This window comes from Heterodontus francisci, chromosome 3, assembly GCF_036365525.1.
Source record: "Heterodontus francisci isolate sHetFra1 chromosome 3, sHetFra1.hap1, whole genome shotgun sequence".
Classification (NCBI taxonomy): Eukaryota; Metazoa; Chordata; class Chondrichthyes; order Heterodontiformes; family Heterodontidae; genus Heterodontus; species Heterodontus francisci.
This window is the reverse complement of record NC_090373.1, coordinates 159053130-159078152: the sequence shown is the minus strand read 5'-3', so window position 1 is coordinate 159078152 and position 25023 is coordinate 159053130. Positions and strand designations below refer to the sequence as shown.

General features: G+C 42.0%; 1 protein-coding gene across 10 annotated transcripts in view; it reads right to left on the bottom strand.

Moving 5' to 3' along the window:
* The window catches only part of sobpa (sine oculis binding protein homolog (Drosophila) a), a 420356-nt gene extending 397712 nt beyond the window's left edge, over positions 1-22644 (bottom strand). For 9 of the 10 annotated variants that reach the window (XM_068027101.1, XM_068027091.1, XM_068027110.1 and 6 more), the window contains exon 1: positions 21097-21605. In XM_068027101.1, the coding sequence (XP_067883202.1) occupies positions 21097-21192 (96 nt within the window). In that variant the 5' untranslated portion in view covers positions 21193-21605. Of the gene's footprint in view, positions 1-21096; positions 21606-22571 lie in introns of those variants that run through there. The other variant, XM_068027132.1, reaches the window with a different exon arrangement.
* Between the last annotated feature and the right edge of the window lie 2379 nt (positions 22645-25023).

The following is a 25023-nucleotide window of genomic DNA, read 5'->3' as shown; positions in this document are numbered from 1 at the left end:
GCTGAAGCATTTACAACAATCTTCAGCCAGAAGTGCCAAGTGAATGATCCATCTCGGCCTCCTCCTGAAGTCCCCAGCATCACAGATGCCAGACTTCAGCCAATTCGATTCACTCCATGTGATATCAAGAAATGACTGAAGGCTCTGGATACTGAAAAGGGCCCCGACAACATTCCGGGAATAGTACTGAAGACCTGTGCTCCAAAATTTGCTACGCCCCTAGCCAAGTTCCAGCACAGCTACAACACTGGCATCTACCCAGCAATGTGGAAAATTGCCCAAGGTCCTGTACACAAAAAGCAGGACAAATCCAACCAGCCAATTACCACCCCATCAGTCTACTCTCAATCATTAGTAAAGTGATGGAAGGTGTCGTCCACAGTGCTATCAAGCGGCACTTGCTTAGCAATAACCTGCTCAGTGACTCTCCATCTGGGTTCCGCCAGGGCCACTCAGCTCCTGACCTCATTACAGCCTTGTCCAAACGTGGCCAAAAGAGCTGAACTCCAGAGGTGAGGAACGAGTGACTGCCCTTGACATCAAGGCAGCACATTTGACCGAGGAGCCCCAGCAAAACTGCAGTCAATGGGAATCGGGGGAACACTCTCTGCTGCTTGGAGTCATACTTTTTTATTTATTTTTTATTTAGAGATACAGCACTGATACAGGCCCTTCGGCCCACCGAGTCTGTGCCGACCATCAACCACCTATTTATACTAATCCTACACTAATCCCATATTCCGACTATATCCCCACCTCTCCCTATATTCCCCTACCACCTAACTAGCACAAAGAAAGATGGTTGTGGTTGTTGAAGGTCAATCATCTCAGCTCCAGGACATCTCTGCAGGAGTGCCTCAGGGCAGTGTCCGAGGCCCAACCAAAGAGTCATAAAGACATACAACACCGAAACGGGCCCTTCGGCCCAACGAGTCCGCACAGACCATCAACCACCCATCTATACTAATCCTACATTAATGCCATTTTTTTCCGTCTCACACTACCTGTCTGGAGTTTGCAAGTTCTCCCTGTGTCTGCGTGGGTTTTCGCCGGGTACTCCGGTTTCCTCCCACCACCAAAAGACTTGCAGGTTGATAGGTAAATTGGCCATTATAAATTGCCCCGAGTATAGGTAGGTGGTAGGGGAATATAGGGACAGGTGGGGATGTGGTAGGAATATGGGATTAGTGTAGGAATGGTATAATATGGGTGGTTGATGGTCGGCACAGACTCGGTGGGCCGAAGGGCCTGTTTCAGTGCTGTATCTCTAAATAAATAAATAAACATCCCTACCTTCCCTCAATTCTCCAACCACCTACCTACACTAGGGGCAATTTTTTACAATGGCCAATTTACCGATCAACCCGCAAGTCTTTTGGTGGTGGGAGGAAACCACCACCCGGAAGAAACCCACGGGGTCACAGGGAGAAGCTGCAAACTCCGCACACGCAGTACCTAGAACCGAACCCGGGTCGCTGGAGCTGTGAGGCTGCGGTGCTAACCACTGCGCCGCCCAACTTCAGCTGCTTCATCAATGACCTTCCTTCAGTCATAAGGTCAAAAGTGGGATGTTCGCTGATGATTGCACAATGTTCAGCACCATTCACAACTCCTCAGATACTGAAGCAGTCCATGTAGAAATGCAGCAAGACCTGGACAATATCCAGGCTTGGGCTGATAATTGGCAAGTAATATTCATGTCACACAAGTGCCAGGCAATGACTATCTCAAACAAGAGAGAATCTAACCATCTCCCCTTGACTTTCAATGGCATTACGATCACTGAATCCCCCACTATCAACATCCTGGGGGTTACCATTGACCAGAAACTGAACTGGGGTAGCCACATAAATACCGTGGCTACAAGAGCAGGTCAGAGGCTCGGAATCCTGCGGAGAGTTAAGTGTCTCTTGACTCCCCAAAGCCTGTCCACCATCTACAAGGTCCAAGTCAGGAGTGTGATGGAATACTCTCCACTTGCCTGGATGGGTGCAACTCCAACAACACTCAAGAAGATCGACACCATCCAGGACAAAGCAGCCCACTTGATTGGCACCCCATCTACAAAGATTCACTCCCTCCACCACCAATGCACAGTGGCAGCAGTGTGTACCATCTACAAGATGCACTGCAGTAACGCACAGGCTGCTTAGACAGCAGCTACCAAGCCTGCGACCTCTACACCTAGAAGGACAAGGGCAGCAGTTGCATGGGAACACCATCACCTGCAAGTTCCCCTCCTCCAAGTCACACACCATCCTGACTTGGAAGTATATCGCCGTTCCTTCACTGTTGCTGGGTCAAAATCCTTGGAACCCCCTTCCTAATAGCACTGTGGGTGTACCTACCCAACATGGACTGCAGCGGTTCAAGAAGGCAGCTCACCACCACCTTCTCAAGGGCAATTAGGGATGGACAATAAATGTTGGCATCGCCAGCAATGCCCACATCCCATGAATGAATTTTAAAAACTCCCTGTTTTGAATTTATCCAATCAGGTTTCTATCCTTCCCACAGCACTGAATGAGCCCTGACCAAAATCATCAATGACATTCAACATCCAGTCTTGGATAAGTTGCAATTTCCCTCAGCTCAGCATCAAGCCAACCATAGAACAATAGAATCGTCGAAATGTTACGGCACAGAAAGAAGCCATTCAGCCCATCGTGTCTGCACCGGCTGAAAAAACTAGCCACCCAATCTAATCCCACCTTTGTCTTCAGTTCCTAGCACTAACTCTGTACCCTTTCCATTCCTCTCCCGGGCTACCCTCTCAAACTGAACCAAACAGTTTGGAACTACAGCTGGCTATTCAACCGCAAGCTGTGCTTCTGATCCCATATCATCTCCATCGCAAAGACAGCCTAATTCCACTTTTGTAACTACCTATCCCTGCTGCTCAAACTATCTGTGCCTATGTTACTTCCTCGACTGGCTGGCCTCCCATCCTCTATTCTCTTTAAACTTCAGCTCCTCCAAGGCTACATGGCAAGTTGGATCCAAAACTGACTCAGTGGCAGGATCTAAGGGTAGTGGTAGACGGGTGTTTTTATGGCTGGAAGGCTCTTTCCAGTGGGGTTCCACAGGAATCCGTACTCGGTCTCTTGCTTTTCGTGGTGTAGACCGATGATTTAGAACTAAATGTAGGTGGCATGATTAGGAAATTTGCAGATGATACAAAAATTAGTCATGTGGTTGATAGTGAAGAAGAAAGCTGTAGGCTGCAGGAAGATACCAATAGACTGGTCAGGTGGGCAGAAAAGTGACAAATGGAATTCAATCCAGAGTAATGTGAGCTACTGCATTTTGGGAGGGCAAATAAGGCAAGGGAATACACAACAAATGATAGGATTCTTAGAGCTGCAGACGAACAGAGAGACCTTAATGTGAATTTCCACAGATTCCCTGAAGGTAGCAGGGCAAATAGATGAGGTGGTTAAGAAGGTATATGGGATAATGGGGAGACAGTGTAATCCAAAGGCCCAAGCGTATGCCCCAGGGGCACAGGTTCAAATCCCACCAAGGATTTACAGTAGAATTTAAAATTCAATTAATTAATTTTTAAAAATCTGGAATTGAAAGCTAGTCTCAGAAATGGTGCCATGTAAACTATCAATTGTTGTAAAAACCCATCTTATTCACTAATGTCCTTTAGGGAAGGAAATCTGCTGTCCTTACCTGGCCTGACCAACATGTGACTCCAGACCCACAGCAATGTGGTTGACTCTTACATGCCCTCTGAAATGGCTGAGCAAGTCACTCAGTGCAAAGGCAATTAGGGATAGGCAATAAATGCTGGCCTTGCAGTGATGCCCATATCCCATGAAAGAATAAAAAAAGCTTTCCATAACTGGCCGATTATATAAATCTACATATATATATAAATCTATATATATATATATATATATATATATATATATATATATATATATATATAAAAATCTATATATATATATATATGTATATATACACACATATATATATACACATATATATACATATATATACATATATATACACACACACATACAGGAAGGATGGGATCACACTAGAGAGGGTCCAGAGGAGATTTATAAAGATGTTCTCAAGAATAAAAATTTTTAGCTATGAGGAAAGATTGGATAGGCTGTGGGTTATTTTCTTTGGAACAGAGGCAGCTGAGGGGAGATCTACTGAGGGGACCGAGATAGTGTGGATAGAAGAGTCTATTTGCCTTTCCAAAGACAATAACAAGGGGGCCTTGATTTAAATCAACTAGCAGAAGGGATAAAAGGGAGTTGAGGAGAAATTCTTTTTCACCCAGAGGGTGATGGAAGTCTGGAACTCACAACCTGAAAGGGCGGTAGAGGCAGAAATCCTCATTGCATTTAAAAAACACTTGGATATGCACTTGAAGTGCTGTATACTACAGGGCTACAGACCAAAAGTGGGTTTAGGCTGGATGGCTCTTTTTTTTGACTGGCACAGGCATGATGGGCCAAATAGTTTCCTTCAATGCCATACATTTTCTATGTTTCTATCTGCTTATCTACACTCTCATTCAGAAAAAGTATGCAGCATGAGGAGGAAAAGAATGAGATAGCCTAAGAAATAAAAGTGGCACACTGAATAAATCATCTCTCACATTCTATCATGTATGGTGGCTGGAAGTGTAAAAAAAAAACAAGCAGTGCAGTCCTCATTTGTATCGATTTTTCATTGATGATTAATGGTAGATTAGTGAAAGGAGGGAGATAAGCAACGCGTATCTCAGAGTAATTAACAGCATAGAAGGCCATTCGGCCCATCGAGTCCATACTCTCCGCAGAGCAATCCAGTCAATCCCACTCCCATGCTCGATCCCCGTAGCCCTGCAAGTTTATTTCCTTCAAGTGCCCATCCAATTTCCTTTTGAAATCATTGTTTGTCTCTGCTTCCACCACCCACGTGGGCAGTGAGTTCCAGGTCATTACCACCCACTGTGGAAAAAAAGTTCTTCATGTTCCCCCTGCATCTCTGCCCAAAACCTTAAATCTGTGTCCCCTAGTCCTTGTACCATCAGTTAATGTGAACAGTTTTGTCTTGTATAACTTATCTAAGCCTGACATAATTGTGTACACCTCTGGCAAATCTGCCCTCGATCTCCTTTGTTCCAAGGAAAACAGCCCCAGCTTTTCCAACATAACCTTGTAAATCCTCCATCCCTGGAACCATTCGGGTGAATCTCCTCTGCACCCACTCAAGGACCCTCACATCCTTCCTAAAGTGTGGTGAACTGAACTGGATGCTACACACTAGTTGGGGCCTAACCAGAGCTTTATAAAGGTTCGGCATAATTTCCCTGTTTTTGTACTCAATGCCTCTATGAAGCCCAAGATCTGATATGCTTTGCTAACCACTCAATATGTCCTGCCACCTACAAAGATCTATGCAAATGCATCCGCAGGTTCCTCTCTCCCTGCACACTCTTTAGAATAGCGCCATTAAGTCTATATTGCCTCACCCTATTACTTCTGCCAAAATGTATCATCTCACACTTGTTTGTATTAAATTCCATCTACCACCTGTCTGCCCATTTTGCTAGCCGATCTATGTCCTGTTACAGGCAGCCCATATCATCCTCATTTTGCCACTCCTCCAAGTTTGGTGTCATCGGCACATTTCGAAATTCTACGCTGTATTTCAAGATCCAAGTCATTTGTATATAGAGAAAAAAAGCAGTGATCCCAGCATCAACCTTTGGGAACACTGCTGTCTAACATCCTCCAGCCTGAAAAACAACCATTTAGCATGCATCACTGTTTTCTGTCCTTAAGCCATTTTTTTTTTATCCAATTGGACACTGACCCTCAATTTTGTTCTCTGAAGGTGAATTTCCATCCAAATCTCAATCAACTGCACCAATTGATCTACAGTGGTCCAGAGAGTCAGCTGTGGTTCAGCTGGTAGCACCCTCACTCTGAATCACAAAGTTCAGGTTCAAGATACACTCCAGGGCTTGAGCACAAAAATTAAGACTGACGCTCTGGTGCTGTACTGATAGTGTGCTGCACTGTCGGAGATGCCGTCTTTCAAATGAGACGTTAAACCAAGGCCCCCATCTGCCCTCGGATGTAAAAGCACCCATGGCACTACTTCAAAGAAGAGCAAGGGAGTTATCCCTGGTGGAGGCTTATGTGGAGCATAAACACCAGTATTGACCTGCTGTGCTGTAAATAGCATGTAGCACTATGCAAAGCAATGCCCTTTTGTAATGTATCAAAGCTATAGTATTCCTCTGAACCAGCCAGTAAAGTACCACCATTGGCGTAAACATGTGGTACACAAACAAGAGTTAATAACCATTCGTTGTCCACTATGACATCTCTTGACCAAAAAAAAGACAAGCAAGAAAATGTAAAATCGCTACATTTCAATATATAAAAAGACAGTAACATATATTTGGCTGCTTCTGCAATTTCCAATGTCATCTCAATCATTTGATGATTTACTGTTGGGTAATAAATTGCTTGTTACAGTCAGTCACTTTTGTGTTCTGATGAAAGGTCACTGACCTGAAACGTTAACTCTGTTTCTCTCTCCACAGATGCTGCCAGACCTGCTGAGTATTTCCAGCATGTCTTGTTTTTATTTCAGATTTCCAGCATCTGCAGTATTTTGCTTTTACTTTTGTGTCTTTGTTCTGTTTCATGTTAAGATTTACTTCGGCTCTTTTTTTCCCCTGCTTCCCCAGTCCCCCAATGGTTAAAATGTAATAAGTTCACACTGATACTTTCAAAACAATGAGAGTACAATGACGCAGGAGAATACAATATTCCATCCATGGTAGCGTGCCATTTGGTCGCCCATCCTGCATGCTCATTGGTTCCAATCAGAAAACATGCTTTGTACGAGTTATAAAAAACAGAAACCGAGCAGATAACTTGCTCCTGATCTCTGCTGGTGCTGTAATACTACTGACTGTTATGTCAATATGTCATGTGGCAATGTTCCTCTTTCCATCCATTAGAGGCACTGAGCCATGATTCAATGCCTTTCCTCAGTGATAAGATCCACATCAAAAGCTCACCAAGGTAGGGGTAGAACATAACATAAGAACATTAGAAATAGGAGCAGGAGTAGGCCATTCAGCCCCTCAAGCCTGCCCCGCCATTCAATAAGACCATGGCTGATCTGCCCCAGACCTCAACTCCTCTTTCGTCCCAGCTCCTCATAGCCCTCAACTCCCCGATATTACAAAAATCTATCGACCTTCTCTTTAAATACTTTCAGTGATTTAGCCTCCACAACTCTCTGGGGTAGAGAATACCAGACATTTACTACACTCTGAGAGAAGATCGCATCTCAGTTTTAAATGAATGTCCCCTTATTCTGTAACTATGTCCCCTAGTTTGAGATTCCCCCAAGAGTGGAAACATCTTCTCAACGTCTACCCTGTCAAGCCCCCTCATGGATTTATCGTTACAAACCTCATTCTCGCCATACTTTGGTTAAAAGGGATATGTCAACAGACATCTTGAAATGGAACAGACTAAACAATACTCCATACTCGCCCTCCCCTACCCCCTTCTGTCCAGAAATATGCACTGCTTCATGTGTCCTGGACCACGACATGGGCACTTCAGACACAAATATAGGGTATCTGAGGTATTGTAAAATAAAAAAACAAAAGAGTAATTGAGAGTCTCCAATGATTACATCTGAAGATAGTTCCAGCTGAAAGAGATAATCTACAAACTTCAATATTATGCATAATTACCACATTTCCTCAAAATTGGAAGTGCTTGGATGAGGATCATGCTTGAACTGATTTTCATCAGGCAGTTTGCTAAAATAAATACCAGTCTGTAATTTGTACCATGGTTCATTTAAATCACTGCAACAAAGTAAAAATGCTTTTTAAGTGATATGTCCACATTAGTGTGCAAGGAAGAATGGTACATGTTGCATTAGTGAGCAATAGGAACAGGAATAATTAGACAAATATCTGAAGTCTAAATCAAGCCTGCTATGTGCTAGGAGTGAACATGAAGTGGGTTAGTGGAATGTTTGGATCTGCAATTTGTTTATTTGAAGTCAGTGGCACTTGTCAAAAAATTATTTTTCATTTCTGTTACCATCAAAAGTGACTGGATTGTACTGAACAGACTTTCTGATAATTGTAAATAACTCAATTTAACAGACTTTACATAATCAGTGAGATATTTTTGGCAACTACCATTCAGTTAATGCGTATGCAGCAATTATCCCATAATATATTTATCTTACAGCACATTGCAAAATGCCAGGTGCAGTGAGCAGGATTAGAATTTAAAGTGGCAGTTTTTAAAAATTCTTTCATGGGATGTGAGAATCGCTGCCAAGGCCAGCATTTGTTGCCCATCCCTAATTTCCCTAAAGAAGGTGGTGGTGAGCCGCCTTCTTGAACCGCTGCAGTCCATCTGGTGTAGGCACACCCACAGTGCTGTTACCAAGTGACCTCGACATCAGGATGCCCAACTTGTGGCCAATTAAACCCAGGTGACTCAGTTCTATTAGCATTATTTCCTTATGCTGGCTTGCGGGCCTGAAATTTTGTAAAAGGCTGTTTTAAGTATTTGTGCCTTGATGGATAAATCCTACATTAAAACATAAAGAATTTATCTGCAAATCTAATGTTTCCATTTCTACAAATGGACAGAGCCAGCTAAGACCAGTTGTCGTTCTCCATGTATAATTAGCAATAATTCTTGAAAAAACACAAGCTACTGTTGGTGACAGATATATTTATCAATTTCATACGTATTATTTTAGCACATCATTTTTTAAAAATTTCTTCTTTGTACTTAAAATATTTTTCTTCTTGACTTTTATTCCTCTGTAACATCTTTTTCAAGTTTTGTTTGCGTCTTTTTCCTGGAAGAATTTTTTCCTCCTCCTCTCCATCTGTCTAACATTCATATCCACCACTTTCAGATCAGGTACACTTGTATAGTGGTTATGGCGTGTGTATGGATTGGATTAGCAAAGGCCATGAGTTCAAATGCCACCATTATAAGGGTTGAATGTGGCCATGAAAATTGTAAGTTTGGCATCGAATCCCAACTTGTTCAGGGAGGTGACCCAGTCACTGCATCATGTGCTTCTAAAGAGGCTTTATAATCACTACTAAGTTCAATAATAATTCTTTTAAACTATCAGCAATGACCCAATCATTATGCTAGGACAATGTTCATGCAATCTTAGTTGACACTGCAGAATCCTCCTTACTAACATTTGGGGGCTGGTTCACAAGTTGGGAGAGCTGTCCCACAGACCAATCAAGCAACAAAGCTGACTGTCACACTCACAATATCATTTCTTTTAGCCAACTTCCCAAACTCATCCATCACTATTCCTGTGTACTGATCAGCAGGATAGAACCACCATAGGTGAGGCCACAGAAATATACAAATAGGTAGGGGTGGCTCTTGGAGTCCTCAACATTAAGTCGCCTGACTTTACACTAAATAAGGCCAAGAAAGCCAGCTACCATCAGGATGAGCTGTGCGGCAGTAGCAGAATAATATGCCAGTGCAATCTGTAACCATATGGTCTTGCATACCCCTCCGTCCTCCATCACCATCAAGCTAGGAGTCCAACTCTCGTTCAATGAGGAGTATAGACACACATGTCAAGAGCATGCCTTGGAAAAAGGCACCAACTTAGTAAAACTACTGCATACAGTTACCACCATGAACATCCCCATCCTCAACCTTCAGGCAGCCCAGTGCAAAAGGCAACGCTAAAGCATTTGCAAGAATCTTTAGGCAAAAGTGGCTGATCCATAGGTAAAACCAAGATCAATGCAAGTCAAGCAGTTAGAGTCTGATTGGGCACACAGGAAGATGATCATGGTTGTCAGAGGGCAATCATCACTGTCCCAAGACATCACTTCAGGAGGTAGTGCCCTCAGCACAACTATCTTCAGCTGCTACATACATGACCTTCACTCCATCATAAAGACATGGGAAGGGCCCTCACAGATGATACTACAATGTTTAACTCCAGGCTTGAGCTGACATAGGACACATAACATTTGTGCCACATAAGTGCCGAATGGTGACCGTTTCCACCAAGGGAAAGCCCAACCACCTCTCTCTGAACTTCAACAGCACCACTATAGCTGAGTAACCCACCAATGACACAGAATGGTTCCACTGAAGGAGGCCATTCGGCCCATCAAGTCTGTGTCAACTCTTTGCAAGAACTCACCTTGTCCCACTCCCCCACCCTTTTCCTGTAGCGCTGCAATTTCCCCCCCCTCCCCCCCACCACCTTCAGGTACTTACCAATTCTTTTTAGAAAGCCATGATTGGATCTGCCCCCACCACCCTTTCCACAGTGCATTCTATATCTTAACCACTCACTGTGTAAAAAAACGTTTTTTCTCATATCGGCTTTGTTACTTTGTGTGTCTTCTGGTTTTCGACCCTTCTGCCAATGGGAACAGTTTCTCTCTATCTACTCTGTCCAAACCCCTCATGATTTTGAACACTTCCATCAAACCTCCACTCAACCTCCCTTTCTGTAAAGAGAACAACCTCAGCTTCTCCAATGTATCCACATAACTGAAGTTTCTCATCCCTGGAACCATTCTCATAAATCTTTTCTGCACCATCTCTAATTTGGACACAATACCCCTGTTGAGGCTGAAATAGTGTTTTTATAAAGGTTAATCCTAACTTCCTTGGTTTTTTATGGTACGCCTCTATTTAGAAAGTTCAGGATCCCATATGCCCTTTCAATCTCCTTCTCAACCTGCCTTGCCAACTTCAATGATTTGTGCACATATACCCTCAGGTGTCTCTGTTCCTGCACACCCTGCTCCTCATTCTTCCACCAAAATGTATCACTTCACACTTTTCTGCATTAATCTTCATCTGCCATGTGTCAGCCCATTCCACCAGCCTATGTCCTCTTGAAGTCTTCGCTTTCCTCCTCACAGTCCACAGTAGTTCCATGTTTTGTGTCATCTGCAAATTTTGAAATTGTGCCGGATACACCCAAGTCCAGATCATTAATATACACCAGAAAAATCAGTGATCCTAGTCCAACCCCTGGGAACCCCCCTTTATACCTTCCTTCAGACCGAAATGCAACCATTTACCACTGCTCTCTGTTTCCCATCACTCAGCCAACTAGGTATCCATGTTGCCATTGTTCCTTTTATTCCACGTGCTTAAACTTTGCTGACAAGCCTATTAAGTGAATATTTATCAAACATCATGTACACATCAACCCTATTACCCTCACTAACTCTCTCCGTTACCTGATCAAGAAACTCAAGGTTACCCAAGGTTAAATATGGTTTACTTTTTGAAATCCATGCTGACTTTCCTCAATTAATTCACTCTTCACATAATTCTTTTTTTTATTATTCACTTAACCATTCATGGGATGTGGGTGTTGCTGGCAAGACCAGCATCTGTTGCCCATCCCTAATTGCCCTTGACAACTGAGTGGCTTGCTAGGCCATTTCAGAGGGCAGTTAAGAATCAACTACATTGCTGTGGATCTGGAGTCACATGTCGGCCAGACCACATAAGAACGGCAGATTTCCTTTCCTAAAGGACATTAGTGAACCAGATGGGTTTTTACAACAAGCGATGATAGTTTCATAGCACCATTACTGAGACAAGCTTTCAATTCCAGACTTTTTAATTAATTAATTAATTTAATTTATTATTTGAACCCGTGTCCCCAGGGCATTAGCCTGGGCCTTTGCATTACTAGTTCAGTGGCAATACCACTACGCCACTATCTCCCCCTTCTTGGGGATCACCACTGACCAGAAGATTTCTTTCTTTCTTTCTTTCTTTGGGCCTCCTTGTCTCGAGAGACAATGGGTAAGCGCCTGGAGGTGGTCAGTGGTTTGTGAAGCAGCGCCTGGAGTGGCTATAAAGGCCAATTCTGGAGATTTAGTATCAGCAATATCACTAGCATATCTACAAGAACAGAGTAGAGTGTGGGTACTCTGATGAATGACTTACCTTCTGGCGCTCAAAGCCACGACACTATCTAAAAGGCTCAAATCAAGAGTGTGATGGAACACTTGGACAGGTGCAGCCACAGTACCTCAAGAAACTGAACACAATCTAGGACAAAACTGTTGATTTGGCTGGAGCCGCTACCACTCAACTTGACATCCATCTCCTCTATCACCAGAGCAGTGTGGCTGTATTACGTGCTATCTACAGGCTTCATTGCATGAACTCACCAAGCTTATTTCGACCACACGTCCCAGCCCCAAGACTTCTATTATTGAAAAGGACAAGAGCAGCAATATTCTGGGAACACCATCATCTCAAAAAGGCCCCGACCTCTGTCATGCATCATCCTGACTTGGACACATAGTGTTACTGTTTCAGTGTTACTGGTTCAAAATCCTGGAATTTCCTACATAACAACATCATTAGAACAACATCACTACATGGGGTGAGGCAGTTCAAGAAGGGGCTCACTATAATACTATTAAGGCAACTAGGGATGAACACTGAATGAACGCACTTTCACCAGCACCCCAACATTGTGTAAATGTTTTTTTTTTTAAATCCTACTGACACTATGACCCAGAAATTGCTGAAGCAGAGCATCTCACAAACAGTGTCGTGAATTGGATTTTTTACCTCACCCTTCAGATTATATTATTTTAGCATTGCAAATTGCTAGAAATGCAAATGGGGTCAATGATGCATCTGCAACATCATGAACGTCGGGCCCAATGGTCTAACTCCTTAACCCATGAAGTTTAAGCAGAGCAAAAGAAACAGCGATGATGGAGAGGGTAATAGGGTGAATTAGAGTCAGAGAAGATACAGAAACAGAAAATAAAGAAACATTGGATTGAGAGAGAGAGAGAGAGAGAAAAAGACAGAAAAGAAAAGTAAGAAAAAAAATATATAGATTTCAAATTTAAAAATCCTGCAGGAAAAATGTATTACCTGCGGAAGTGAGAATCCAGTTTCATTGTTCCCTTTCTGAGCCTCCAAAGTTGAGTAGCATATCAGGACCATAAATCGCCTTATTAACAGGATCCGTTTGACATGAATTACCAGCCCTAAATGGCTGTGGTGAGATTAATTCCTGTTAATGGTGTAAATTCAGCTATTTCATGATACCCAGTGGGGAGGCTCACAGCGAAATAGTTTTTTTCCCAGTTTTGGCGATGCTGACAGTGGAGTGGTGCAATTGGCCAACAATTTGTAGCAAATCAGAACTGAGTCATGATGGCACAGAAGGAGGCCATTCAGCCCAGCGAGTCCATGCTGGCCCTCTGCAGAGTAATCCAGTCGAACCTATTCCCCGGCTCAATCGCCGTAGCCCTGCAAGTTTATTTCCTTCAAGTGCCCACCCAATTTCCTTTTGAATCATTCATCATCTCCACTGCCACCACATTCTTTGACAGCAAGTTCCAGGTCATTAGCACTCACTGCGTAAAAAAGTTCTTCACATTCCCCCAGCATCTCTTGCACAAAACCTTAAATCTGTGTTCCCTCGTCCTTGTACCATCAGCTAATGGGAATAGCTTTTATTTGTCTACCCTATCCAAACCTGCCAGAATCTTATAAACCTCTCTCAAATCTCCCTTCAATCTCCTTTGGTCCAAGGAGAAAAAACCCAGCTTCTCCAACCTAAGCTTGAAACTAAAACCCCTCATCCCTGGTACCATTCTGGTAAATCCTTTCTGCATCCTCTCAAGGAACCTCACATCCTTCCTAAAGTGTGGTGACCAGAACTGAACGCAATACTCTAGTTGTGGCCTAACCAGAAATTTATAAAGGTTCAGCATAACCTCACTGCTTTTGTACTCAATACCTCTATTTATGAAGCCCAAGATCACATATGCTTTGCTAACGACCCTCTCAATATGACCTGCCCCCTTTAAAGATCTGTGCACATGAACCCCCAGGTCCCTCTGTCCCTGTACTCTCTTTAGAACCATAGCATTTGATCTATATTGCCCCTCCCTATTCCTTTTACCAAAATGCATCACCTCACATTTATCTGTGTTAAATTCCGTCTGCCACTTGCCTGCCCGATCTGCTAGTCTATCTATGTCCTGTAGCAGTTGATTGGTGTCATTCTCACTGTCTGCCACCCTCTACGTTTGGTATCATTGGCAAATTTTGAAATTTTATTCTGTATTCCAATATCTGAGTTATTTATGTGCAACAAAAGAAAAAGCAATGGTCCTAGCACTGACTTTTGGGCACCACCACCATCCTCCGGTCTGAAAAACAACCATTTACCACTACTCGCTGTTTTCTGTCCTATTCCATGAGCCTCAATTTTGTTAACCAGTCTTTGATGTGGTACTTTGTCAAATGCTTTCTTAAAATCCATATAGATAACATCCATAACTTCATCAAAAATATCAATTAGATTAGTCAAGTACAATCTGCCTTTTACAAATCCATGCTGGCTCTCCTTAATCAACCCAAACCTCTCCAAGTGCCTGTTGAATTTTTCCCTGTTTATTGTTTCTAAAATCTTACCCACAACAGACTGCAGCTACTATGACTGTCCTTACAACATTTTGTGAATAAGGGTGCCACATTTGCCACTCTCCAATCCTCTGGCACCTCCTCTATCCAGGGAAGATTGGAAGATTATGGCAAGCTATTCCGCTATCTCCACTCCCAGTTTCTTTGACAACCTGGGATGCAAACCGTCCAGACCAGGTGACTTATTCACTCTAAGCACAACCAGCCTTTCCAGTACATCCTGCCCATCAATTTTCACTTCATCCATCTCCGCTTCTACCGACATTTCATCAGCATCCTCTTCCTTAGTAAACACCAAAATAAAGTACTCATCAGGTATTCTTGCCTTGCCCTACATCTCTAAGCATATATCACACTCCTAATAGGTCCCACCCCACCTCTTACAACCTGCTTACCATTTACATGTTGGTAGAAGACTTTTGGATTCCCTTTTTTGTTAACTGCCATTCTATTCTCATATTCTCTTTGCCAATCGTATTTTCCTCTTCATTTCCCCTCTCAACTTAATGTATTTCACATAACTCTTTCTTGCTGCAAATTGCTGTGGGGGTTGGGGGAAAGCAGGGAGTGGTTTGATGCACTAAAAATGGCAAATGTTGTGAACTTGCCATTATTTAACCAGCAATTCTTGAGCCTGTGTAGTTGGTACGGGTCTCCTTCATAAGATCTTAACCTCTGCTGTGTCATCTCAGGATTGCCATCTAAAACATCTTTTCTTGTTTTTCTAAGCCAATTGGCCTTTTAAAACCATAGGGCCCACAGTTTTAACAACCTCTTTCACTGCACCATGGCTACTCAGATAGTGTAGCCTACATAGTGTTGTCTTGCATTCACTCATGAGAGAGTGAATGACAAAGGAAACAAAAACACAAATCACATAGCCAGCTGGATGGTGAAGAGAGATGCAGAAAAAGGAATGAGAAGAGCAATTAGAGGAATACAGTTAAACATAAAATACAAACATACGAATCAGGAGCAGGAGTAGGCCAATCGGCCCTTCAAGCCTGCTCTGCCATTCAATAAGTTCATGGCTGAACTGATTACTCCACATTTCCACCTACCCCCAATAACCTTTCACCCCCTTGTTTGTCAAGAATCTATCTACCTCTGCCTTAAAAATATTTAAAGGCTCTGCTGCCACTGCCTTTTGAGGAAGAGACTTCCAAAGACTCACGACCCTCAGATAAAAAATTTCTCCTCATCTCTGTCTTAAATGGGTGACCCCTTATTTTTAAATCGTGAGCCCTAGTTCTAGATTGTCCCACAAGGGAAAACATCCTTTCCACATCCACCCTGTCAAGACCCCTCAGGATCTTATATGTTTCAATAAGTCGCCTCTTACTCTTCTAGATTCCAGCGGATACAAGCCTAGCCTGTCCAATCAATAAGAGTGAACATGTAAAGTTTTCATACTATATACTCCAACTGCAACACGATATTCAGAAATGCAAATGTAGGATTTGCCTTTGCAAACATGAATCGTACCTAGAGAGCATTTTGAATTGTATAACATTTGGATAAAGGATTGGTGACTGCAAGGCTATCCTTGGTTGTAAAAGCGTTTTGCAATTGAGAGTATCACACAGAAACGTATTAACACAGTATCAAAGTGATTTAGTTTCAATTTTAATTTTTCCTAAAGATTGGTACAAAAAATTTTAAATAAGAACAGTGGGAAAGCTAAAAGAAGAAAAAGCCAAATGCAGAAAAAGGTGAGAGAGTGAAAAAGATTAAATACCAAATTCACCCAAGGATGTAGGACCAGCTCTACCTTCATGACAATGCGTGAAGGAGCTATATTTTCGCTGCATGTTTGTATTGTTCTGAAGTTGGATAAGGCAGAGCTCTGTACAAGAATACACAAATAGGGTACTGCACACCTTAAATCATTCTAATGGTAATTGAAGACAGTGCCTGAACGGAGACACATCAGTAGGAATATGGCAGCAAACTCAGATTAAAGCATGACATGCTGTTCCTTACAGTGCATTCCACAGACTCCACTTGCCCTTTTATCCAGGTTATGTTTTTGGCACAAGTTGATGCCTCAGGTACACAGTTGATTTGTGACTGATAATCTGACATTGAGGAATCTCAAGTCTCGGATTTGCTTGATTTTGAGAAGGCTCCATTTTGGACCTCTCTTTCTCCTGCCTCTTCCCCTGTGCAGATTTATATCCTTTATTGGTTACCTTTAGAAGAGGTCAAATTGTCAAACATTTTCTCCTCAACAGCAGCAGTTTTGGCAGTATTTTAGTGGGACAGGGTAATTCATTTGTGCAGAGATGCTCAATGTACTGGATAGTAATCAAGAGCAGCAGCCCTTGTGTTGAATTTTCCACTCCCTGATGCAGGTGTCCTGAGGCCAACACCAACAGCGTTCTGGTTAAGAAGTGAATTCTGCACAAGCCAAAAATCCAACCGAGAAGCTTCTACTCTGTGTGTCTCAGTACCACACCAGGTGACACATTAACCAACTAAGTCGTCAGAGGAACTCTATTTTGCTTTTTCTTTTGAGACGAGAGAAAACTTTATTTTGGTAATTTTACACACATTGGTTTGACTGTACTAGTTTTGGAGTCCTTTTAATAAATGGGATATTACACAAAGATGTATTTAAAATCATTTACTCGCAGCGTGGAAATATTATTCCTCACATTAATTTGTTTGAGTATTTTTGTAGCACTTGCCTTGGAGCAATCAAGGTTACCGTCCTGGGACAGAATGACAATCACTGCAGGATCTGTTTACGTCACTATCATATATGCACACCCTCGGTCCCCTATTTCACTGTGCAAATATAATCGAATATCATCAATGCATGAAGTTGCTTCAGCAGTGTGAACGGGGTCTCCAGTAGTAGCGGTGGCCTTACAAACAAAGAATCACAATCTGAGTTCACACTGAAACTTCAGTAAGCAAATCTGACCAGCTCTCAGGTGTTGTTGCCCTCATGCTAAACAGAGTGATCTGCCTTTGGAGGAATGTTTGGAAAAAGAACAGGTCGATTCAGTAATTTTCTCGCCCTACAGAAAGGCACCTCCTATTACTTGATTAGGGAGCAGTATTAAAGGTGGACATACCAGAAGTCTGTGGCTCAGATGAGTTTCACTTATCCAGTTCAAGGTGATAACTGGTAGAAAATGGGGCGACTACAAGTAACCTCCCCTTCCCCCACCCCGCCCTCAAAAGAAAGGAGCATATCTGTTTCACTATGTAATCCAAGCATTTCAATTAAGGGATAATTGAATACCAGACTGTTTCTTGTGAGAGTACTGAATATACCATTACCAGATCTGTAACAAAAACACAGGTTCAAAGATACAGATGCATTCTACAACATCTGTAGCTCTAATTCTCATTCCAACCTTATTTCACAGTTTTAGATGATATCAGTACCTGTGCCAATCAGCACCAAATCAATTTTAAAAACAAAAAGGAGTAATATCAGATCACTCAACCAGAACAAACCAAATTTTCAAAAACTTCCAGTAGGAAAGATAGGCCTTTACATAATGTAGAAACTGATATATATATGGTGAGTGAAATGTCGTGCTCAATTATGCCCCTACCAGCATCTTTCAATAAAATGAGACAATACCGTTATTCAAATACTAATAATTTAAACTTCAGGCAAAGTATTTTCTTGCATACATTTATGCAAATCAGTAACTACAATGGTCATTGGATTAACACAAAGCTAAGAGAATATACAATCTTATATTCTCATAATGACTGAAGGTTATCTAAACATGGCTATTCCACACCAACCCCTCCCCACTGCAAATAAACCATACAATATTAAACGCTCAGTCAGTGTGGCTTCACAGTAAATACACAGACATTATGTAGCAACTCATACCAATGGTCTTTTTCTTAACCTAGGAGGGAAAAAAAAATCACACCAATCCCTCTGTATTTCTGTTAGCAAGGAAAGCAATTTGATCCAATGTATGCTGTAACTTGAGTAGGTCACTGTACACTATGATAAAATTCCCTAATCCTGAGCCAAGTTACCCTTAGGGGCCCCTCCTACTCCTCCTCTTCCCAAATGGCCTTTCTCATTCCTTCATCCTGCCACCACCCCCCCCCAACCCACGCCACCACCAGCCCCCCCCCCCCCCCCCCCCTCAACCTACTGCTGCCCCCACCACATCTCTTTCATTTTCTCTTACCTTAAAGCTTGAAAGCTGATCTGCTTTGCCTGCTCATGTTACAGTTTTTACAGCTTAGGCTAAAGTCGACTGCCTATTGCTGTATGCATTCCTTTCTTTTTAGTTTACCCTGATTATTTTCCACGGTTATTTTACACTGGTCCAGATGAAAGTCAGTCAAATGAAAGAAACACACTGAGACTTTCTTCTAGTTTTGCAGATATGAATCCACACAAGGGTACATTGTGTTCTTAAAATTAAATGAGAATCCTACTCTCACATTGTTAATTATATATGATATAAGAATGTTTCAGTCACAGATGTAGATAACATTTGAAGTAAACATATTTTGTTACAATTTGAACACTTTTTGAGAGGCACAAATGGTACATTTGGCTTGAATGATTCTTCATCATCAGTAAAAAAAACAGTTTCCAACTTTAAGTTGTGCAGCAGCTTTATGAAAAAACTCAGTAAAGGCAGTGATTTCTTACATCCATGTCTGAGAATGCAAATGTCTGTGAAAGAATACTGTTTAGACAGAATGGCTGTTACAAACTTATTATGAGGCTACAAAAGTGATACTTCTTACAAAACAAGGGCTTATCTCCACCCCAAACATCCTTTATCCTGGATCACATTTACAAAAGTGAAAATGCCATATGTTATGAGCGGACTAGTGCAAAGTCTGTGCAGTTTCTCCTACATCCCTCCAACCCCTGCCCCCCGCTACTGCTCCCCACCCCCCAACCCCCTCCCCACTTTACACAACGTTGTTTTTGTTTCTTCCTCTGCAGTTCAGACAAACATCTGTTACAGAGGAATGACTATCTCACAAACCGCTGAGTCTTGCTGCAGCCAAAGTAAACAAAACAAACCCAGAGAATCTAGCAACCATCCCGCACAGTCAGCCTTTATACCCACCAGGATAAAATTTCACAGCAACATGTTTTCATCAAAATTAGTTAATTTGTAACCCTAAACCCGAAAGATTCACACAATAAAGAGCGATGATTTTTTAAAAATTATATTACAAATTTCAACACCTCCTCTCAATGATGCAGTTATTAAATGAAAACTCATGTGCAAGGTATTGCAACACAAGAGCAAGCCAGACTACACAGTATCACAGTTAGATTCCAACTAGACTGGTAAAGTCTTCACAATTAACAAACATGGTGAATAATATAATCATTTTCTAACTATTCTCAGTACACTCCTACATGCTTATTACTCAAACAGATACTTGTAGGCATCGCTCAATTAATTGAAGTAAACTGAAATAATTTGTAACATATTTCAGCAAGAGTACTAATGTACAAAGTTGCTTTAATAACAAAAAGTTGTAATCAAGGCACTTTATAAAGTTATCATAAATTTGGTTGCTGTCCATAGTTCTAGTCATTTGGGAAATGGAAAAACAGGTAAAAATACCTGAGGTAAAGTCAGAGATTTTAGATAGATAACTAATATAGATAACCAAGGTAACAGTTGATTTAAAAATCAGAGCTTGTAATCTTTTGACTGGCCGGAAAATATTCGGAAACTGTGTTAAAGCAGTTTCAAAAATTATAATATAATGGCTTTAATAATTAACACGTCACGATACCTTTCACATATTTAAGGATTTAAAGTAATACCATAAATGGCCAGCAATGAAACAATAAGTCCAACACATGCACATCTGGAGTACACCTCCCGCCCACACACATGCCTGCACCTACCTTCAAACATCTGGAGACTGACAGAAGGCAATTCATTGTGTCGAAAATATTGTCGAATTACCCGGGGAGGAGGAGCGGAGAAGGAGGAGGTGAGGAGGGGAGAAATCTTGAACTAAAATAAAAGAGTTAATGCAACGATGAAAGGATATGACAGCTGTCTTTCAACCAGTATGATATTGATGAGGAGAAAACAGCGTCGATGTTGGAAGCGAACAGGTGGGGGTTGGGGGGGTGAAGAGGTACAAAGATTAAGATGAAGGGTTGGTCGGTTATCTTCACACTCCTGGTACTGTAGTCACAGTCTAATTTCACTTTGACAATGTAATTACAGATCTGCCACTGACTGGCATAAAGACAGCGCCAAGCGCTGCAAATAAAAGAAAGATGCCCACTCATTAACTCAATTGATCACCAAATCTGCAGTAGATTTGCTTATTTTTTTTTTGAAACGCGTTATTTGGATGTAATGTATGATTGTTAAAAGGGAGGAGGGAAAAGCACACGCGCACAAACCTCTATCAAGAATTCGGCTTTCATTTTTTTTTTGTTTCAGGAAAGGAAAAGGCCGGCTGTTCCAATCCTTCCAGATAGATGCACCACCTTTATTATTGTTAAAACACTGGAGACAAAACAACAACAGAAAGCCAGAGACACGGGACGCAGACCAGTTGGTTCAAACTGAGCCTCAGTTAAAGCAGTGACAGGAAGCCGTACCTTCATCTCCTCGTTTATTTCCCTCTTGACGGGGTGAGCCGGTTTTCTGCTCCTCTTGTTTTCCGGCGGTCTGCCCTCCTTCTCCATCTCTGCCATGGTTTGTGTGTTTGAGAGAGACAGAGAGGGAGGGAGGGAGGGAGGGAGAAGCCGCTCGCCTCCCTCCTCCAGCCGAGCTGTCACAAGCCTTCTTTCCCACCGAAATGTGACGCCGGCGGCTTGTGCCTGTGTGTTGGATTTTTTTTTTTTGTTTTCCTCTCTTTCTTTTCCTAGAGGAGACAAATGTCGGCTGTCATTGGAGAGGTGAGGAGAGCGGCTGTGGTGATGTGCCTGCTAATACCAGAGAGGGCTTCAGCTGGCCAGCCAAGTCAGCCATCTTCAGTCTCCCACTCTCTGATTCCCCCTGTCTCTCTCGGAGTTTGTAGCCGAGCGGGCGGTGAGACGGCGCTGCTTTTCCGACAGCTCACTTTTTTGCAATGGGAACATACACAGAGACAGACAACTCCACAGTCTGCCTGCCTAGAGAGAGAGAGAGAGAGGGTGGGCAGGGCAGCGGAGGGGAGGGGTTTCCGCTCTCACCCAACACTGTGACAGCAGCAAGCAACGCCATGTTCCCGAGGTCACTGTGTGTCTCTCTCTCTCTGCTCATTCATGGACCCACACATTGGGCCACTTGCCTTTCTTTTGTCTTTCGGATACTTTTAATCGCGGATGCAAGGTTGTGCCAGCGCTGCACCCACGCAATTCGCTCTCTTCCATCTCTCTTTATTCTCACTGTGGTTAAAGGGAATACGCCATATGATGTCGGTTTTTTTTAAAAAAAAACAATTGAATGGCTAAAGTGATTCCAGTGTAACGTGAGGGGATTTTAACAGGCAGCTCTGACGTTCACTGTGCACTGAAGAGTTTTTACTGGGATAAACTCAGATCTGTGCTCGAACAGCCTGAGCGTTTGTTCATTGAGCAGCAAAAGTGCATCGTAGTTCAGGATTTGTGAGTTGCTCCTTTACCTTTACATGTATTGTTTCACGGACGATTGTTCGGTTATAGTTTCACAGTTACTCAGCCAGTACAATGTTCTGTTAAAGGGGACCGTCTAACATGGAAAATTGCTGAACCTTGAGCACTGATTTGCAAAAATGAGATGGCGGTAGGAATGGTCAACGAGCAGCTCTGAGGCATCCTTTGACTATAGTGAATGTGATGCATAGCTTTCGGAAACAAAGAGGTTTAAGAATGAATGTTAGAATTAATGTTATGTATTGGTAAAGAAGGTTCAGGCAATCTGATTCTTTGCAGTGTTCTAACTGATCTGCCCCTTTATAAAATGGTGCAAAGTCTACCGTTACAAGCGACTGGATACACCTGTATAGGCTACCGCAACACGAGTAGAAAGGGGGAAATCATAAAAGCCTTCGTGTCAGAGCTTCTTGGAACTAGACCCAATATTATAAATAATGAAGTGTTTTCTCACTTACATCCAGTTTCTTGCCAAAATTGAATACCTTAAAGGAGCACCGTCTTTACGAAAATGTTACGGCAAACTTTTCTTCCGTTGGTTGACAAATACATGATGTTATGATGACAATTGTGTTGAAATATGTCAGAGATCACCTGCATAGATTTGACATCCAACACGTCTTAAGAACTACACAGCAGCAGTTAACATAATCAATAAAATCTTGAATTGCTTAGTCAAAACCGTGACGTACAAATCAGAAATTACGCTCGAGCTGTATAATGCTCTGATCGGACCACACCTTCAATACTCTTTCCAATTCTGGTTACCAGGACACAGCGGGTATGTTCAAACATTGCAGAGAAGATACACAAAGCATTAGTGTTACTAGTCTGAGTGGTTAGGAAAGGCTGGAGAAACGTGGGCTTTTAAAACATTGAAAGGAGATCACCTGAAAGGTGAGCTGATGAAAATATGGAAGAAGGTAAAAAGTATAGAAAAAATCCAGAAAATTAAATGGTGAGAATAAGACAAAGTGATTACAGGTTCAAATTAATAAAAGTAAGTTTAGGCATGATATTAAGACACTCAGGATGTTCAATACTTGGAATTGATTCTTGGATAAAGCAGTAGAGGCAAAAAAAAGGGAATCATTTGAAAAAGTTTTTGGATGCTGCAATGGGGTCTTTCTGGATGGCAGAAATAGGATGAGCCAAATTACCTTCCTCATCTGTAATAATCATGTGATTCTGATAACAAATCACACATTGTTCTTCTAGCTCTTTTCCCTCCCATGATGAAGTTTGTCAAACACTTTCTTATATAGTCAATACTAATATAAACAAGCAATTGAGAGGAAAGAGATTTTAAAAATAAGACAAGGAACTAAAAGGGTACACAATCTGTGGCAGTAGAAAAGAGAAGGTGATGTATTGTAACAACAATGTTACATTTAAAGGGTTGGAGAAGCATTCCCTCATAGCTGGGCTCAAGAAAACTAATTTCAAAACAAATATTAGGAATCATTCTGCTGTCACTCTTACCATGCTTGCTGCTATACTTGTAACAGCATTCAAAGGCTTAGTATGGTATGTCTGAATTAGTGCATTTGGTATAAGTACAGTTTAAAATTATATATAGCATAAAAAGCAACTCAAAAGATGTCAGTTTAAACAATGGGATTTATGGCGTTTATGCAATATAATGGTGTTAGTCCTGTATATGGTGTTGATCTGAAGAGTTCACACTTATTCTTAACTGAGTGAACTGGATGGAGATTCATGAAGGAGACCAAGGGATAATAACAAATGGGGGAAATAGACAGTGGTCAAAGGAGCAAAAGGAGATTTACAAAGATGAGAATTTGAGTCAGATGAAAGGCTGGCTGGGATGAAAGGTCAGGGATATTAACTAATCTCCTAACCTACTCTACTCCAACCACAGTCCAAATCTCGCTGAAGGTGTCTGGAGACTTATTTGGACACAAGTGCCTGACTCCTCTTCTCTTCATTATGTTAGATGTTTCTTTTCTTCTTCTGCTCTAGACCCAACATTTCCAAAATCTGAATATCTTGGTTATGATGCTTTCCTTGTTGAAAATAATTTTTTAAAATTTGTCCATACTTCGAGAAAGTATTAGTTGAAATGTTCCTTTATGTATTGCGGTAGAGAATAGTTTTGCTGAGGAGGAAGTGAAGCAGACACACTGGTGATCTCAGCCAAATGGACCCCAGTGGAGCGACTGTAACCAATAGTGATAATTGAGATGAATATAGCTAGCCTTAATTATTATTTCTGTTTCATCCCTGCTGGTCAGCAAAACTTCAGTGAAAAAAACAAACAAAATGATCCCAATTATTCTGGAAACAGATCTTCATTGGTAGCAACAAAATAAAAAAACTTGTATTTATGTCCTCTGGATGTGCCAAAGCACCTCACAGACAATCAGTTACTTTTGAAGTGAATTTATTAGAGTCATAGAGTTATGAAGCATAGAAACAGGTCCATCGTGTCCGAGCCGGCCATCAAGCACCTATCTATTCTCAAGCCATTTTCCAGCACTTGGCCCATAGCCTTGTATGCTATGGCATTTCAAATGCTCATCTAAATACTTCTTAAAGGTTGTGAGGGTTCCTGCCTCTACCACCTTTGCAGACAGTGTGTTCCAGATTTCAACCACCCTTGGTGTCAAAAAAGTTTTCCTCATATTCCCTCTAAACCTCCTGCCCCTTAACTTAAATCTATGTCCCCTGGTTATTGACCCCTCCACTAAGGGAAAAAGTTTCTTCCTATCTACCCTACCTATTCCCCTCATAATTTTGGATACCTCAATCAGGTCCCCCCTTAGCCTTCTCTGCTACAAGGAAAACAACCCTCGCCTATCCAGTCTCTCTTCATAGCTGAAATGCTCCAGCCCAGGCAACATCCTTGTGAATCTCCTCTGCACCCTCTCCAGTGCAATCACATCCTTC